General features: G+C 42.4%; 2 protein-coding genes across 2 annotated transcripts; one reads left to right on the top strand and one right to left on the bottom strand.

Moving 5' to 3' along the window:
* Positions 1–7505: 7505 nt before the first annotated feature.
* On the bottom strand, positions 7506–8716 carry LOC138906981 (uncharacterized). The gene is made up of 2 exons (XM_070196753.1): positions 8163–8716; positions 7506–8001 (listed from the first exon to the last, which is right to left on the bottom strand). Exons 1-2 carry the CDS (start codon positions 8714–8716, stop codon positions 7506–7508), a joined length of 1050 nt encoding a protein of 349 aa, XP_070052854.1.
* A 1189-nt stretch (positions 8717–9905) lies between these two features.
* On the top strand, positions 9906–10775 carry LOC138906980 (uncharacterized). Its single transcript, XM_070196752.1, has one exon. It carries the CDS (start codon positions 9906–9908, stop codon positions 10773–10775), a length of 870 nt encoding a protein of 289 aa, XP_070052853.1.
* The last annotated feature ends 8119 nt before the right edge of the window (positions 10776–18894 follow it).

Here is an 18894-nt window from a genome sequence, read left to right as displayed (position 1 = left end):
GATTTTAGTATGGTTGAACTCTTATCGGAATGGGTGTTCGGGTTTCGTGAAATTTGTCGGGTTTCGAGGTGCGGGCCCGGGGGTCGACTTTTGGGTCGATTTTAAGACTTTGTTAAAGATTGAGGATTTATGATCCGAAATAGTCTCTTATGAGTTTTATTTGTGCTCTGAAGTTATTTTTATTAGATTTGAGCCGCCCGGAGGTCATTTCACCCGAGAAGTTCATTTTTGAGTATCAGTCTATCTTCTTTGACGTAAGTATCTTTGCCTAACTTCATATGGGGGAACTACCCCTTTGGATTTGATTCTTCTATACTAATTGTAGTCCGTGTACGCGAGGTGACGAGTACGTGCCCGGACTTATTTATGGAAAATTAGCCTTTAGGGATTCTTAGGTCCTTGTATTCGCTAAATATGCAGTTGTTCTCGTTATGATTACGTTTCTTAATTTCCAGTTTCATTTCTACCTGCTTTAATTGGAATTAATTGCTTCATGATCCACTTTTGTTGTTCATTTGATTCATATGTGCCTTAGCTGAAATTGTATCTCTTCTATTGCCGTGTTGTCTTTTCCCTAACTGCTTATCTGTATCTTAAATTATAATTATCTCTTCTTTAATTGTTTATCCTTAATTGAGGCAAATGATTATCCTTATACTGCTTATCCTTAATTGAGATGTTCTTATTATGACTAGCATTCTCTATTGTGGCTACTCCTTGTGAATTAGTTTCTCTGTTTCCTTGAGTTCTGAAATTTCTGAGTTGACATATTTGTCGTACCCTTGTATTATTATCATAGTTGTTGTTGTACTTATTGTGGCGATGCACGAGGTTTCTGCCGTGCGGTTGTGGTTATTGTGATGCATGAGGTTTCTGCCGTGCGGTTGTTGTTATGAAGTTGCACGAGGTTTCTGTCGTGCTATTGTTACTATTGATATTTGCACATGCGGTGTGACAAGGCGGGATATATATATATATATATATATATATATATATATATATGTGGGTTGCGCATGTGGCGAGACAAGGTGAGAACATTGTTATGCACGTGTGGTGAGACAAGGAGGGCACTTACTTTATTATTGCACAAGTGGCGAGACAAGTCGGGCGGTGTCAGGGATTGATTTGTGATGGCCTGGGGGAATTCTTGTTGTTGATGTTTGTGTAGTGGTACACTTACCTGTGTGAGCTTTATCTTATAAAAGTTGTGAGAAAATATTCTACGTACTGTCCGTTCTTTTTCCTTTTGCTTATTTGCTGGTATGGACTATGTTAGGACACTTGCACAAGCATACACGTAGTTGAGCATTCTTATCGGATAAGAGGTTTTCTTGATATTGTTGAGCATGGATGATCACCCTTGTTTAGTTGCCTTCTATGTGAGAATGACTCTATTGGCACGTGAGTCGTCAGTGCGGTTATGAGGTGTTATGAGGGCACAAGATGCCAAGTATTAGGGTTCAGGTATTGAGACCCGTGAGTTGTGATTTGTCCGAGGTTCGATACCTCGTGGAGTTTGATGACTAAAATCCTAATGTAAAAAGCGGTTGTAGTTGCTGAGTTTTTACTTGTCCTTGCTGTATTTATGATTCCGGATTTAGGTTGTGTTCCATTCACTTTTCTGTGTCATTTTTATGGTATTCTGCTGATACTTGTGGTTTCCTTTATTATTGCAATTACTGTATTGTTAGTCATATTGCATAGTCTTTATGTAGATATCATATTTTTGTTGCTCCTATACTTATACTTGTTTAGTTTATTAGACTAGTGGGTGTCTTTACTGTTCTTCGTCACTACTCCACCGAGGTTAGTCTTGATACTTATTGGGCACCGCTGTGGTGTGCTCATTCTACACTTCTGCACATTTTTATGCAGATCCGGGCATTTGTTCGTTAGTAGCTGTGCAGGTCGTTGCTGTGGAGACTCAAGGTAAACCTGATTCTACGTTTGCAGGCTTCGGAGTCACCTTCAAATTTTGGTTTTGTACTGTTTATTCTTATTTCTGGACAGTTATATTTAGAAGTTTTCTAGCAAACACTCTGTAGAGCTTATGACTTGTACTACCCTTTTTGGGAATTGTAAATTTTAAGAGTTTTCTATTTCAAATTATTAGATGTTATTTAAATAATATTGTTGTTTCAATTAATGTTAGGCTTACCTAGTCCCTAAGACTAGGTGCCATCACGATACCCAAACGGAGGGGAAATTGGGTCGTGATAAGTTGGTATCAGAGCTCTAGGTTCATAGGTGCTACGAGTCATAAGCGAGTTTAGTAGAGTCTTGCGGATCATTACGGAGACGTATGTACTTATCTTCGAGAGGCTACGGGACTATTAGGACTATTTCGCTCCCTTCATTCCTATCGTGCGAATTCATTGGTCTCGAAGTTTGAACTTTTATCATTTTATTCTCTTAAAGATGGTGAGGACACGAGGTGCAGTTACTGATGACGTTGCCCCTGGAGCAGATGTAGCTAGGGGTAGAGGCAGAGGTCGAAGAGGAGCATGCACCGCAGCTAGAGCACCTACTAGAGCAGCAGTTGAGGAGCTGCCAGTAGTTCCAGTTAGGGGGCAGGTACCGGAGGCGCCTGCTGTTACCCCCAGACTTCAGGAGACCTTAGCACAGTTCCTGAGCATGTTTAGTGCATTGGCTCAGGCGGGGTTGATTTCGGTTGCACCAGCTACTTCCCATACTGGGGAAGGAACCCAGACTCCCGCCGCCCACATCCCCGAGCAGCGAGTTCATGTTTGTCAGGTTCTAGGTATCATGGCGACACAGCCTGTGGTTCCAGTTCAGCCTGTGGTCAGGGCAGCAATATATGAGGAAGAGCAGCTTAGACTTGCAAGGTTCAAGAAATATGAACCTCCTACATTTAGTGGGTTCGATTTAGAGGGTGCACAGGGTTTTCTGGAGGAGTGCCATCGCATTCTCCACACTATGGGTATTGTTGAGACAAGTGGGGTTGCTTTTACTACATTCCAGCTTAAGGGAGCGGCTTATCAGTGGTGGCGGGTATATGAGTTGGGCAGCCCGGCCGATGTAGTTCCACTTACGTGGGTTCAGTTTTTAGAGATGTTTTTTAGAGAGTTTGTACCGCAGTCCCTTCGGGATACATGGCGTGCGGAGTTTGAGCGGCTGCGCCAGGGCACTATGTCAGTACAAGAGTATGCCGTGAAATTCAGTGATTTGGCCAGGCATGCACCTGCTTTGGTCGCCACAGTTAGAGAGTGTGTCTGTAGATTCATTGAAGGACTCAGGCATGATATTCGGTTCAGCATGGCTCGGGAGTTAGAGTGAGATGTTTCATTTCAGCAGGTGGTAGGGATCACTCGCCGTGTAGAGGGATCAGGAGAGAGAGGACAGGCGGGGCCATGAGAGAGAGTACATGCGAGATAAGGAGAGAGAAGATAGGGAGGTGAGGAGGCCTCGTAGACCGGAGAGATATACTGGTCCTTATTTTGGAGGTAGGGTACGACATGGTAGAGGTTTTGTAGATCAGCCAGTTCAGTTTGCACTTCAGGCTTCGCATAGTGTTTCAGGTGCTCATGGGTCTCAGAGTACCCGTACCACACAGTTCCCATAGCCACATCAGCAGAGAGGTTGCTTCGAGTGTGGAGATACCAGCCACAGGGTGAGAGATTATCCTAGACTCCGGACAAGTGTGTCACAGCGGAGTATTCAGGCGAGTAGAGGGCGCCCAAGAGGGGAAGGCCCAACCCGTTGATGTGTCTCATATAGTAGGCTGGAGGCCACTGTGCCAGATGATGTCATACAGGTATGCTTTTGATTTGTTACAGAGGGGCACCATTCATATTTTGATTCAGTTCTGCTTATCGGGGCGAGTTCCACTATTTGTTGTCCCACCTATGGGTGAGTTCATGACTTAGTATTATGTTTATGTGTTTGCCCCTGTTGGGAGATTCTATGAGTGATAGCCGTATCTATCATTGTTTTAATTCATTATTGAAAGATACGAGACTAGAAGTGAATTCATGTTGTCCATTATAATAGGTTTGATGTGATTCCTGAGTAAATTGGTTATGATTTGTGATTTGATACTCTACCAGGGTGAGAGTTCAGTAAGTGTTATGATTTTATTGGCAGAATGGAGTTAGTGGAATATTTCAATTGGTATGATGTGTATTCGTCTTGTGATTCAGAGTTGAGGGTGAGACCCTCGCGATTCCATGTGATTTGATATGTTTGAGTCGGGTTGCGTGCCGCAGTGGAAGTTATACCAGGATGAGATCCTTATGATTTGTTCATGTACTTTGATTTTTCCTTTTAAATTGATTCATAGTATAGTACTGTTAGAGAGTTGTGCCTGTCGAGCTTGTTTGATATTTCTCTTATGTGTTTCTCTTTACATGTTCAGTCATTTTCGTTATGTGCTTCTTGAGTTTTAGCTTGCGGGGTGTGTGCCCGGTGGTGTCAGTTGTGACTGGTTGATTTGGGCATATAGTTATGAGGTCTTCGTGTTTCTTGCATCATTGCCAGCGTTGTGGAGGTTTGAAACGTGTTGCTAACGGATATGAGGCTAATTGCCGGCGCTGGTTTTGATTTCGGGCAGCTATTGTGATCAGAAATATTATTATGGGCTATGTGTGGTGTGTGATGTTGTGTGGTCGTACCTTGTAGGTGTAGGCATGAGTTGTTACAGCTGTTGAAACTGATACCGGTTATGGATTTAGAATCGGGTCTTTTAAAGATAAATAGAATGTGAGAATTTTGACGCTAAGGCTTGTCGATTTTGATAGAAAGGATACATTACAATTGGGATGGTGTCGTCAGGCCTATGTAGATTGGGGTGACATGGGGTCACCCGTAGGTGTATGTTGGATATGTGCTTTCAGTGATTTGAAGACTTCGAGGTGATTCTTGGCACGTTCGAGGACGAACGTTTATTTAAGAAGGGAATGATGTAACGACCCGGTCGGCCTTTTTGAGAATTTAAGTCCCGTTCGGCGACATAAGGCCCTGAGCAGCTTTGTATTATGTCCATTGACTTGGGTGCGTGGTTGAATTCAGTTACCGAATGATTCAGAGTAATTTGGGACACTTGGTCCCTAAAATGGAGGCTTATGTCTTAGGATTTTGACCGTAGTCGAAACTGTGTGAAGACGACTCCGGAATGGAGTTTCTTTGGTTCCGTTAGCTCCATTGGGTAATTTTGGACTTAGGAGCGTGTCCGGACTGTGAGTATGAGGTCTGTAGCTGATTTAAGCTTGAAATGGCGAAAGTCGAATTTTTGGAGATTTGGACCGAAAGTGGACAATTTGATATCGGGGTTGAAATGCAATTCCGAGAGTTGGAACAACTCTGTTATGTTATTTGGGACCGGCCTTCAAAATTTGACGTCATTCCGGGTTGGTTTGATAGGTTTTGGCACGAGTTTTAGAAGTTGGAAGATTTAGAAATTTATAAGTTCGATTTGTTGTGTGATTCGTAGTTTCGGCGTTGTTTGATGTGATTTCAGACCTCGAGCGAGTCTGTTTTAGGTTATTGAACTTGTTGGTATGTTTGGACGGGGTCCCGGGGGCCTCGGGTGTGTTTCTGATGGGCTACAGGCCATTTTCTTCTATTTTTGGACTACTAATATCTGTCATCTAGTTTTCTCCTTCGCGTCCGCGTCTGCTCCCCCGCGTTCGCGATGAGTAATTTTGGAGGAGGGAATATTTGTTCTTCGCGTTTGCGTTCAAGCTCTCGCATTCGCGAAGGTCTGCCTTTTTCTTTCCTCGCGTTCGCATCCTTTCTTCCGTGTTAGCGTAGTAGAAACCAGGCCCCGAGCACTGGTGATCATTTACTCTTCGCGTTCGCGTGTCCTGTTCGCGTTCGCGTAGGTCCTTGTCCCTTGTGCTTCGTGTTCACGTCCCTTAGCTCGCGTTCGCAAAGGGTCTTCTGGCATCCTTCATTTTTTCTTCTTCGTGAACGCGATCACCCTTCTGCGTTCGTGATGCTTTAAGACATGGGCAGAATAAATAGTACTTTATTCCGAGGGTTTGCTATTTTCACCAGTTTTGGAGTTCTATAGCTCGGTTTTGAGAGATTCTTTATGGGTTTTTCAAGCAAATTGATTGGGTAAGTGTTCTTCACCTAGAATTTAATATATTCCATGATTTTATCTTTATTTTTATCATTTAATTTGTGTTTTGAGTTAAGGAAAATGGTGGCTTTTGAAAGAAAATTTCAAAATAAAAAATCATGATTTGAGGGACGAATTGGTATCGGAATTTGATGATTTTAGTATGGTTGAATTCGTATCGGAATGGGTGTTCAGGTTTTGTAAAATTTGTCGGGTTCCGAGGTGCGGGCTCGGGGGTCGACTTTTGGGTCGATTTTTAGACTTTGTTAAAGATTGAGGCTTTATGATCCGGAATAGTCTCTTATGAGTTTTATTTGTGCTTTGAAGTTATTTTTATTAGATTTGAGCCGCCCGGAGGTCATTTCACCCGAGAAGTTCATTTTTGAGTATCGATCTATCTTCTTTGAGGTAAGTATCTTGCCTAACTTAGTGTGGGGGAACTACCCCTTAGGATTTGAGTCTTCTATGCTAATTGTTGTCCGTGTACGCGAGGTGACGAGTACGTGCCCAGACTTATTTGTGAAAAATTGGCCTTTAGGGATTCTTAGGTCCTTGTATTCACTGAATATGCAGTTGTTCTCGTTATGATTATGTTTCTTAATTTCCAGTTTCACTTCTACCTGCTTTAATTGGAATTAATTTCTTCATGATCCACTTTTGTTGTTCATTTGATTCATATGTGCCTTAACTGAAATTGTATCTCTTCTATTGTTCCCTAACTGCTTATCTTTATCTGAAATTATAATTAACTCTTCTGTAATTGTTCATCCTTAATTGAGGCAAATAATTATCCTTATACTGCTTATCCTTAATTGGAGTTGTTGTATACAACAACAACCCAGTGAGATCCCACAAGTGAGGTCTGGGGAGATTAGTGTATACACAGACCTTACCCCTACTCCGGAGGATATAGAGGATGTTTCTAGTAGACCCTCGGCACAAGAAGGAAAGAGACAGTGTATTAGTAACAGCAACGGAATCCATAAAGATAACACCAGCAACACAATAATCCGAAAATAGAGAGCAAAGTAGTAACCCTAAGCAGTAACAAAAGCACAGTACTACAAACGCAAGGGAATAATGTGTACACAAAGGGCCACTAAACACACTACAGCCTAACTTACGACCCTAATGAAGTATTAAGAACACAACTGGAGCCACTAGTAGCCTAAAACAAAACACTATCATACTAGCCTCTTATCTCCTAACCTACAACCCTAATGCTCGACCTCCATAACTTCCTATCAAGGTCCATGTCCTCAGAAATCTGCATCCGCATCATGCCCTGCCTGATCACCTCTCCCCAATATTTCTTAGGTCGCCAGCTACCTCTTCTCATACCCGTCAAGGCCAGCTGTTCACACATCCTTACCGGTGTATCCAGACTTCTCCTCTTCACATGCCCGAACCATCTAAGCCTAGCTTACCGCATCTTATCTTCCATGGGAGCCACGCCCACCTTCACCCGACTATCTTCATTCCTAATCTTATCTAGCTTAGTGTTTCCGCACATCCATCTCAGTATCCTCATCTCTGTAACTTTCATCTTCTGGGTATGAGAATATTTGACTGGCCAACACTCTGCCCCATACATCATGGTCGGCCTAACTACCACTCTGTAGAACTTTCCTTTAAGTTCTGGAGGCACCTTCCTATCACACAGGACACCAGACGCTAGCCTCCATTTCATCCACTCCACTCCTATACGGTGCGTGACATCCACGTAAATATCCCCACCCCCCTGAATAATCGACCCCAGGTACTTGAAGCTCCCTTTCTTGGGGATGACTTGTGAGTCAAGCCTCACGTCCATGTCCGCTTCACCCGGCACACCGCTGAACTTGAACTCTACGTATCCAGTCTTAGTCCTGCTCAGCTTGAATCCTTTAGACTCAAGGGTCCATCTCCAAACCTCCAACCTATCGTTAACACCGTCTCACATCTCATCAATCAGAACTATATCATCAGCGAATAATATACACCATGGCACTACCCCTTGAATATGGTGTGTCAGTGCGTCCATCGTCAGAGCAAATAAGAACGGGCTGAGCGTAGAACCTTGGTGTAGCCCCATAACAACCGGGAAATGCTCTGAGTCGCCCCCACTGTCCTAACCCGAGTCTTAGCTCCATCATACATATCCTTAATCACCCTAATATAAGCCACCGGAACACCTTTCACCTCCAGGCATCTCCAAAGAACTTCCCTAGGTACCTTGTCATAAGCTTTTTCTAGGTCAATAAACACCATGAGCAAATCCTTCCTCTTATCCCTATACAGTTCCACCAACCTCCGAATAAGATGGATCGCTTCCGTAGTAGAACGACCATGCATGAACCCAAGCTGGTTATTGGATATTGACACCAGCCTCCTCACCCTCACTTCCACTACACCCTCCCACACTTTCATGGTATGACTCAGTAGCTTGATGCCCCTATAGTTGTTACAGTTCTGGATATCACCTTTGTTCTTGTATAGAGGAATCATCGTACTCCACCTCCATTCCTCTAGCATCTCCTTCATCTTGAAAATAATATTAAACAGCCTAGTTAGGCACTCCAATCCTGCTCTACCCACATACCTCCAAAATTCTACTGGAATTTCGTCTTGCCCTGTCGCTCTGCCCCTGCTCATCTTACGCATAGCCCCGACAACCTCCTCGACTCTAATGCACCTATAGTAGCTGAAATCTCGGTGACACTCAGAATGCTCCAGTTCTTAATTGGAGTTGTTGTATCTCTCTCTTAATTATCCAACCTTAAAAGAAGTTAGATATCCTATATTTTAGTTGACTTGTCCTTATTTGAAATTATTCGTCTTGTGTTAACTCCCTCGTTGTCGAACTGTACATTGAGTTGTTCTTATTATGACTAGCATTCTCTATTATGGCTACTACTTGTGAATTAGTTCCTCCGTTTCCTTGAGTTCTGGAATTTCTTAGTCGACGTATTTTTCGTACCCTTGTATTATTATCATTGTTAAAAGTGTTCTTCTTTTACCAAAACACTCTCTGCCAAACACTCCATCCCCTCCCCAACGGTCAAAAACTAGACCACACACTCACAGGCAGCCGGCGACCACCCCCACCAGCTGGTAAGCCCCCCTCCCCCCTCATCTCTCACGCCCCCCTTCCTCTCTCTCCTTTTTCTTCTTTCCCTCTTCCCCACTCCCATACTTACTAGAGCAACAACACAGCCGGCGACTGTTGTTTTGCCGGGTAGTAACATCGGCCCTTTTCCCTCTTGCTTTTCTTCTCCATTTTTAATTCTTAGTTGCGGGTAATCTCCCCCCCCCCCTCCTTTCTCTTCTCCTTTCCTCTTTGTTACCTTTTATTTGTGCTTTTTTGTTACGGTTGGGATTTCACCAGTGGTGGCAGTGATAGCCCTTCCCCCCTTTCTTTGACTTCGTGGTGTTATGTGTATTTTAGGTTAGGCTCGGTGGCTTTTGGCAGCGAGCGGGACGTGCATGTGCAAATAGTGAAGAACAGTCTGGGCGACTGTCAACAAGGGGTGACGCAGGAGTTGGACGTGAACGTGCAAAGTGGCCACAATACCGCCGTGTATACCAAGACAATTCCAGGTTCTAATTGCGGGAGTTGGTACCTCCCGTTTTGCTATTTCCCTTCGTTGTGTTAGTTAAATTGCTTCCATCTTAGTTCGTATTAGTTTAATCACCATATTAGCGTGCCTGTAGTTACAATATATCTTCTTTTACTCTGGTCTGTTTCCTAGTGTGCGTTAGTGATTTCCTTTAGTCTGTCGTAGGTATAGTGGTTGTGGTATGGGATGGCCGAGTGAGGTCATGTCCTCAGGTGGAGCGGGGGATGGGGTGGGAGGTGGGGCAGGGGTTAGGGGGTGGGAAGGAAGGCAAGGGAGGTAAGGGAAACAAGGGTGTCTATAGGTTGAGAATTGGGTCATGGAACATAGGTACACTGACGGGTAAGTCTATAGAGTTGGTAAAGATCCTCCAGAAGAGGAGGGTCAATGTAGCGTGTGTCCAGGAAACTAGGTGGGTAAGGTCTAGGGCGAGGGATACGAACGGGTATAAGCTTTGGTACTCCGGAGTCCGGAAGGGTAAGAATGGAGTGGGTATCTTGGTGGATAGGGAACTTAGAGAGTCAGTGGTTGAGGTTAGATGGGTGAATGATAGATTGATGACTATTAAGTTGGTGGTTGGAGAGTGCACTCTAAACATTGTTAGCGCCTACGTCCCGCATGCGGGCCTGGATGAGGAGGTTAAACGGCAATTCTGGGAGGGGTTAGATGAGATTGTGCGTCAAGTACCACCTACTGAGAGATTATTTATAGGAGGGGATTTCAATGGTCATATTGGGTCGACCGCAAGCGGCTATGGTGAGGTGCATGAAGGCTTCAGTTTTGGGGAGAGGAACGGAGGAGGTACTTCGTTGTTGGACTTCGCTAAGGCTTTTGGGTTGGTGATTGCGAACTCTAACTTTACGAAGAGGGATGAGCATTTGGTTATTTTCCAAAACTCTGTGGCGACGACTCAGATTTACTATATCCTCCTTAGGAGGTGTGACAGAGGGCTGTGTAAGGATTATAAGGTTATTCCGGGTGAGATACTCATGACGCAGCATAGGTTCGACCGCAAACGACCGAAAATCAGGTGGGGTGCCTTGACTAAGGATAAAACCCAGGAATTGGAGGGGCGGTTGTCGGCTTTGGTAGCCTAGAGGAACAGTGGTGACGCGAGCATTATGTGGTCAATGACAGCAAACTATATAAGGGAGGCTACGTGAGAAGTGTTAGGGACCTCGACGGGCATCACTGGCAGGCACAAAGGAGACTGGTGGTGGAATAAAGTGGTCCAAGGTAAAGTGGAAGCGAAGAAGACAGCATACCTAAAATTAGTAGGGAGCACAAGTGAGGAGGAGAGGAGGGCGTGCATAGAGTAGCATAAGGTAGCTAGGAAGGAAGCAAAGCTGGCGGTCATGGAGGCTAAAACTGCAGCCTATGGCTGTATGTACGAGGAATTGGGGGAAAAAGGCAGAGAGAAGAAGTTATTCCGGCTGGGGAAGACGAGAGAGAGGAAGGCCCGGGATTTGGACCAAGTGATATACATCAAGGACAACAATGGTAGAGTATTGATGGAAGATGCTCAGATTAAGAGGAGATGGCAGACTTACTTTCATGAACTTCTGAATGAAAAAGGGGATCGGGATATTGTGCTAGGTAAACTGGAGCATTCCGAGAGTCACCATGACTTTGGTGACTGCAGGCGCATCGAGGTTGAGGAGGTCATGAAAGTTATGCATAAGACGAGTAGGGGTAGAGCAAACGGGCCAGACGAAATTCTGATTGAATTTTGGAAGTGTGTGGGTAGTGCAAGCTTGGAGTGGCTGATTAGAATGTTTAATGTTATTTTTAGGACGAATAGGATGCCGGAAGAGTGGAGGCGAAGTACGATGGTTCCGTTGTATAATAACAAAGGTGATATCCAGAGTTGTAACAATTATAGAGGTATCAAATTACTGAGTCATACCATGAAAGTTTGGGAGAGGGTGAGGAGGACAGTGTCTATATCCGACAACCAGTTCGGGTTCATGCCAGGTCGTTCTACTACGGAAGCTATACACCTTATTAGGAGGTTGGTGGAACGGTACAGGGAGAGGAAGAAGGATCTGCACATGTTGTTTATTGATTTAGGGAAAGCGTATGACAAGGTTCCTAGAGAAGTTCTCTAGAGATGCTTAGAGGCAAAAGGCATGTTGGCTGCCTATATTTGGGCAATTAAGGGCATGTATGATGGGGATAAGACTCGGGTTAGGACTATAGGAGGCGACTCTGAGCAATTTCCAGTTGTTATAGGGTTACACCAAGGTTCTGCGCTCAGCCCGCTCTTATTTTCCCTGGTGATGGACATGTTAACACACCATATTCAAGGGGAGGTGCCATGATGTATGGTATTCGCCGATGACATAGTTCTGATTGATGAGTCACGAACCAGTATTAACGAGAGGTTAGAGGTATGGAGACAGGCCCTTGAGTCTAAGGGTTTCAAGCTGAGCAGGACAAAGACGGAATACCTGGAGTGTAAGTTTAGCACTGAGCCGAGGGAAGTGGGCGTGGAAGTGAGGCTTGAATCACAGGTCATACCAAGTTGTGGCAAATTCAAGTACCTTGGGTCGGTTATCTAGAGGGAAAGGGAGATTGACGAGGATGTCACACACCGTATTGGGGTGGGGTAGATGAAATGGAGGTTAGCATCTATAGTCTTGTGTGATAAGAGAGTGCCACCGATACTCAAAGGTAAGTTTTACAAAGCGGTAGTTAGACCGTCCATGATGTATGGAGTTGAGTGTTGGCCTGTTAAGAACTCACATATCCAGAAGATGAAAGTAGCAGAAATGAGGATGTTGAGGTGGATGTGTGGACACACTAGGATGGATAAGATTAGGAATGAAGACATTCGGGAGAAGGTGGGTGTGGCTCCTATTGATGACAAGATGCGGGAAGCGCGACTCAAATGGTTCGGACACATACAAAGGAAAGCCCAAATGCCACGGTAAGAAGGTGTGAGTGGATGGCTTTGGAGGGCACGAGAAGATATAGAGGATGGCCTAAGAAGTATTGGGGAGAGGTGATCAGGCACGACATGGCGAGGCTTCAGATTTCCGAGGACATGGCTCTTGATAGGAAGTTATGGAGTTCGAGTATTAGAGTTGTAGGTTAGGAGGTACATAATCGACTCTCCCTTACTTCGTACCTTTGTGAGGCTAGTCTAGTAGGGTTTTTGTCAATGTCAACTAGTGGCAAGGTTGTGTCTTACTACGCTTTTGTTTTCAATAGTGTCGGGTCTATGTATTATCTATCGCATTTGCTTTGCATCTACTTTCTCATTTACATGATGTTATTTTTCCTATGATTTCTATTGGTGATACTGATATTGTCTCTTCTCGTCTTCTTGAGCTGAGGGTCTTTCGAAAACAGCCTCTGTACTCCCTCGGGGTAGGGGTAAGGTCTGCATACACACTACCCTCCCCAGACCCCACTAGTGGGATTTCACTGAGTCGTCGTTGTTATTGTTGTTGTTGTTATTGTTATTGTTGTATTATTATCATTGTTGTTGTTGTACTTATTGTGGTGATGAACGAGGTTTCTGTCGTGCGGTTGTGGTTATTGTGATGCACGAGGTTTCTGCTGAGCGGTTGTTGTTATGGGGTTGCACGAGGTTTCGGTCATGCTATTGTTACTATTGATATTTGCACATGCGGAGTGACAAGGCGGGATATATATATATATATATATATATATATGGGGGGGGATTGCGCATGTGGCGAGACAAGATGGGAACATTGTTATGCACGTGTGTTGAGATAAAGAGGGCACTTACTTTATTATTGCACTAGTGGCGAGAAGTGATGGCCTGGGGGAATTCTTGTTGTTGATGTTTGTGTAGTGGTACACTTACCTGTGTGAGCTTTATCTTGTGAAAGTTGTGAGAAAATATTCTATGTGATGTCCGTTCTTTTTCCTTATGCTTATTTGCTGGTATGGACTATGTTAGGATATTTGCACAAGCATACACGTAGTTGAGCACTCTTATCGGATAAGAGGTTTTCTTGATATTGTTGAGCATGGATGCTCACCCTTGTTTACTTGCCTTCTATGTGAGAATGACTCTATTGGCACGTGAGTCGTCAGTGCGGTTATGAGGTGTTATGAGGGCACAATATTCCAAGTGTTAGGGTTCAGGTATTGAAACCCGTGAGTTGTGATTTGTCCAAGGTTCGATACCTCATGGAGTTTGATGACTTAAAACCTAATGTAAAAATCGGTTGTAGTTGCTGAGTTATTACTTGTCCTTGCTGTATTTGTGATTTCGGATTTAGGTTGTGTTCCGTTCACTTTTTTTTGTCATTTTTATGGTATTCTGCTGATACTTGTGATTTTCTTTCTTATTGCAATTACTGTATTGTTAGTCATATTGTATAGTCTTTATGTAGATATCATATTTTTGTTGCTCCTACACTTATACTGGTTTAGTTTATTAGACCAGTAGGTGTCTTGACTGTTCCCGTCACTACTCCACCGAGGTTAGTCTTGATACTTACTGGGCACCGCTGTGGTGTGCTCATTCTACACTTCTGCACATTTTTGTACAAATCCAGGCATTTGTTCGTTAGTAGCTATGCGGGTCGTTGCTGTGGAGACTCAAGGTAAACCCGTTGCTGTGTTCGCAGGCTTCAGAGTCACCTTTAAGTTTTTGTTTTTCACTGTTTATTCTTATTTCTGGACAGTTGTATTTAGAAGTTTTCTATAAAACACTCTGTAGAGCTTATGACTTGTACTACCGATTTTGGGAATTGTAAATTTTAAGAGATTTCTATTTCAAATTATTAGATGTTATTTAAATAATTTTGTTGTTTCAATTAATGTTAGGCTTACCTATTCCCTAAGACTAGGTGCCATCACGATACCCAAATGGAGGAAAAATTAGGTCGTGACAATGTGATAGACAATAATCATCCAAAGCTTGAGATGAGAATTCTCCAATATTATCAAGGCGAATAGCCTTTATAGGATAATTTGGGAATTGTGCCAGTAATCGAATTATTTGAGCTAATAGCTTTGCAAAGCTAGGTTGCGAGATGATAGTAGGCACACATGAGACCATCTTGAAGATGTATCTATTAGGACCATAAAATATCTAAACACACACTTGGTGGGTGAATAGGTCCACATATATCCCCATGTAAACGCTCTAAAAAGGTAGGGGATTCAATTCCAACCTTCATTAGTGATGGTCTATTTATCATTTTGCCTTGATAACAAGCATCACAAGAAAGTTCATCAATTGTAAGAATCTTCAGGTTCTTTAATGGATGCCCACTCGAATTCTCAATAATTCATCTCATAATTATTGATCCAGGATGGCCCAAGCAACCATGCCAAAACACCAAAATATTTGAATCAGTAAACTTCTGGTACATTCTTCTCATCTATCGTTTCAACATGATACCTATTTCGACGGATATCTATAAAACTTAACAAGTTTTTTTGAGATTCGAAAAATAACAATGCATTATCTATAATAAGTTTTGTTCCCTCATACAGAAATATAGTAACTCTTCTAGAGCCTTCAATCAAACTTATATTACCAGAAATTGTAGAAACATTTGCTTTTTTTCTTATGCAAATAAGAAAAGTATTCTGATCTTTGAAGATGGCATGAGTTGTTCCACTATAAATTACACAAATATCTTCATGATTGGTCTTTGATCCAAACATAATTTGAGGATTATCCATATACTTCAAAATGACATAAAAAAAATAAATATTATAGTAAACATTATCATCAAAGCATAACTTTTATTTATATACAACAATTACATAACCATACTATCTAATACAAACAACAAAAATTAAAATATTTAAATTTTTACAAATTCATCACCGATCACATGGCTTGTTTCTCATACTATGAGTGCAAAGTAATCAGCTACATCCAAATGCGTAAAGTCTAAATTATCTTCAGAAATAAAATTTGCTTCAGCATTTTTCTCTATCTTCTTTAGGGAGCCTTGATAAAGCTCAACCAGGTGCTTTGACATACGACAAGTATGTGACCAGTGCCATTTTCCTACACATCTAGTGTAACGACCCAATTCCAATTTAGGCCGTGATGACGCCCAACACCATTATCAGGCAAGCCGACACTAATCAAAATAGTGGTTTCCTGTTTAAATAAATTTACTAAGTGGATACATTTCCTTATTTTTTGAAAAGATTTAGAAATTTGCAAATGGGACATAATTAAACGGGAATAACAAGCACTAATCAAAATCAAGTAAGCAAATCCAAAATCATAAGTCTACTAGAGTACGTGCCAAGACCTGGTGTCACAAGTGTGGACAATCTAGTAGAACATACAAAAGAGTACTAACCTACTGTCTAAAGTAAATAGACAGAAAAATAGAGCATAAGAGAGACCCCAGCTGCTGCAGGATGGCTCGGAAGGCAGCTCACCATGAAGTCTCGAGATAGGGATCAAAACTGCGCACCAGACTGGTAATCAGATGCACCTACCTCAAATCCTGTACAATTAAGTACAGAAGTGTAGCGTGAGTACATAAACAATATGTACCCAGTAAGTATCTAGTCTAACCTCGAAAAAGTAGTGACGAGGGGTCGACTCCGACACTTACTAGGGCCAACAATAAGATAATATGAAATTCTAATTAAACATGATATATAACAATGAAACTCATAAAAATAAATAACTGAACAATTCGTCACCATATTTAAGAGCTCAAATCACTTCCTTCATTTAAAACAATAAATCTTTCGAATAATGAAATTGGCGCCGATTAGAAAAAGGGACTTCCATTCCTATTATCACATACAAAATTCCACCGAGGACATTCGACCTGATCCAATATAAATATAAAATGTGCATTGCCGAAGGTCGAACGGCTCGAACCATAGATGCATCTATTAACATGCCGAGGCGAACGACCCGCTACCATGAGAGTAGTAGAAAGAATTACCCCGCTCGCGAAATATACTTGCGACGCGGTCAATTATAAATTATGAATAAATCATAACCCTTTCTTGATTCTTTTAAAAATAAAGACAATTTTACATCGAAGCTTTTAAATCCTTAGAAATCCTTGACTTAGTTTTATTCGATACAACAACAACAACAACAACAACAACAACCCAATAAAATCTCACTAATGGGGTCTGGGGAGGGTAGTGTGTACGTAGACCTTACCCCTACACCGAAGGAGTAGAGAGGCAAGGATCTCGATACAATTAACAAATATCATCAAATAACGGTGTCCACAAAACATGGTGTAAACCTAGAACTACCCGGACATAAATAGGAATAGTAGATACGTACGGACTCTCGTCACTTCGTGCATACGTAGCCCCCACAAATAACAACACATATTAATTGAGTTCACCTATGGGGGTAAATTCCCTCTCACAAGGTTAGAAAAGAGACTTACCTCGTTTCAAGCCTACTTCTCAAATCAAGAACGCGCTCAAACCTCCAAATTTGATGCCAAATGACTCGAAGCTAGTCAAACATGACATAAATTAATCAATCTATGCTCAAAAGTTCATAATTCCACCATTTAAGTTATTACCCACCCTAAATTGCAAGATTCCTATAATTCACCCCCGGGCCCACATGCACGGATTCCAGAAATTTTCAAAGAAAGTTGTTACCCATAACCTTAGGAACATAAATATATGATTTTTACTAAATTCCATAACAAATTTCGTGGTTAAATATCATTTTTAACAAAAACCTAGGTCTTCCTCTAAACCCTTGTTTTTCACTAATTTCCGCATGTTAATCTACCCATAATCTAAGTATTTAATTCACATTTGGTAGAAATTACTTACCTCCAAAAGCTAGGTGAAAGCCCATCTCAAGAAGCTCCAAGAATCGCCCAAGAAGTGAGTGAAATGAGTAAAAATTGGTCTAATACCCGTATTAAATGAATCTCACTGCCTCCAGCTTTTCCGCACCCGCGGTCAAGGGACCGCATTTGCGCCCTCGCTTCTGCGGACAAGAGTCCGCTTCTGCGGAAGTTCCTGGGCCACTTCTGCGGAATTTTGGGCTACCCTCATTGGCCGCATCTGCGAGGCTTGGCCCATATCTGCGAGCTCGCACCTGCGGCTAACCAACCGCATGTGCGGTTATGACAGATCTGGTGCACTCAACTGTAGTTCCAAATTCTCAACTTAGTCCGAGCCTCGTCCGATTAGCACTTGGGCCCTCGGAGCCCCGCTCGAACATACCAACAAGTTTGGAATCATAAAACGGACTCGCTCAAACTCACAGAATGCCCGAAACAACATTAAAACTAAGAATCACACCCTAAAACCAATTGAATCAAACTTAAGAACTTTAAGTTCTTCAATTTACTTCTAATGCGCCGAAACGTACTTATACTACTTGGAATGACACCAAATTTTACGTGCAAGTCTTAAATGACACTACGGAACTATTACCAGTCTCAGAATTCTGTTTGGACCTCGATATCACCAAAACCGCTCCAAACCAAATATTAAAGAACTTCTAAAACCTTCAAGAACCAACTTTCACTATTAGACGCCGAAACGCTCCCGGGTCATCCAAAACCTAATACGAACATACGCCCAAGTCCGAAATCACCATATGAACCTATTGGAACCGTCAAATCCAGATTCCAAGGTCGTTTACTCAAAATGTCGACCGAAGTCAAACTTGGCCTTTCAAGCCAACCTTAAGGAACCAAGTGTTCCGATTTCAACCCAAACTCTTCTAAATTCCGAACCAACCATCCCCGCAAGTCATAAATCATTAAAATCAAGTACGAGAATCTTATTTAGGGAAACAGGGTTCTAGAAAGCAAAAAAACCGTTCGGGTCGTTACATCTAGCATGCATTTTTTGCATTTGTTGCTTGCACCGCTTCATGCTTTTGCTCCTTCCTTTTCCACTACTGGTGGTGAGGAGGGTTCTTTAGTGCATTATTATTACCATGATTAGAGTTTCTTACCCGACCACGGCTATGACAACGACTGGGGCCACGACCTCTTCCACGCTTAGCTTGGTGGAAGTTCATCTCATTCACTTCTGGGAATAGACAAGAACCAGTAGGTGGGCTTTCATGATTTTTCAGTAATAGCACATTACGTTGCTCAGCCACAAGAAGATATGAAATAAGTTCAGAATACTTTTTGAATCTTATTTCTCGATATTGTTGTTGCAGGAGCACATTCAAGGCATGAAATATGGTGAAAGTTTTCTCTAATATATCATGATCAGTAATATTATCACCATATAATTTCA

The sequence above is a fragment of the Nicotiana tomentosiformis genome, chromosome 1, assembly GCF_000390325.3.
Source record: "Nicotiana tomentosiformis chromosome 1, ASM39032v3, whole genome shotgun sequence".
Lineage (NCBI taxonomy): Eukaryota > Viridiplantae > Streptophyta > Magnoliopsida > Solanales > Solanaceae > Nicotiana > Nicotiana tomentosiformis.
Note: the sequence above shows the minus strand (reverse complement) of the source record. Positions and strands in the feature narration are given on the sequence as shown.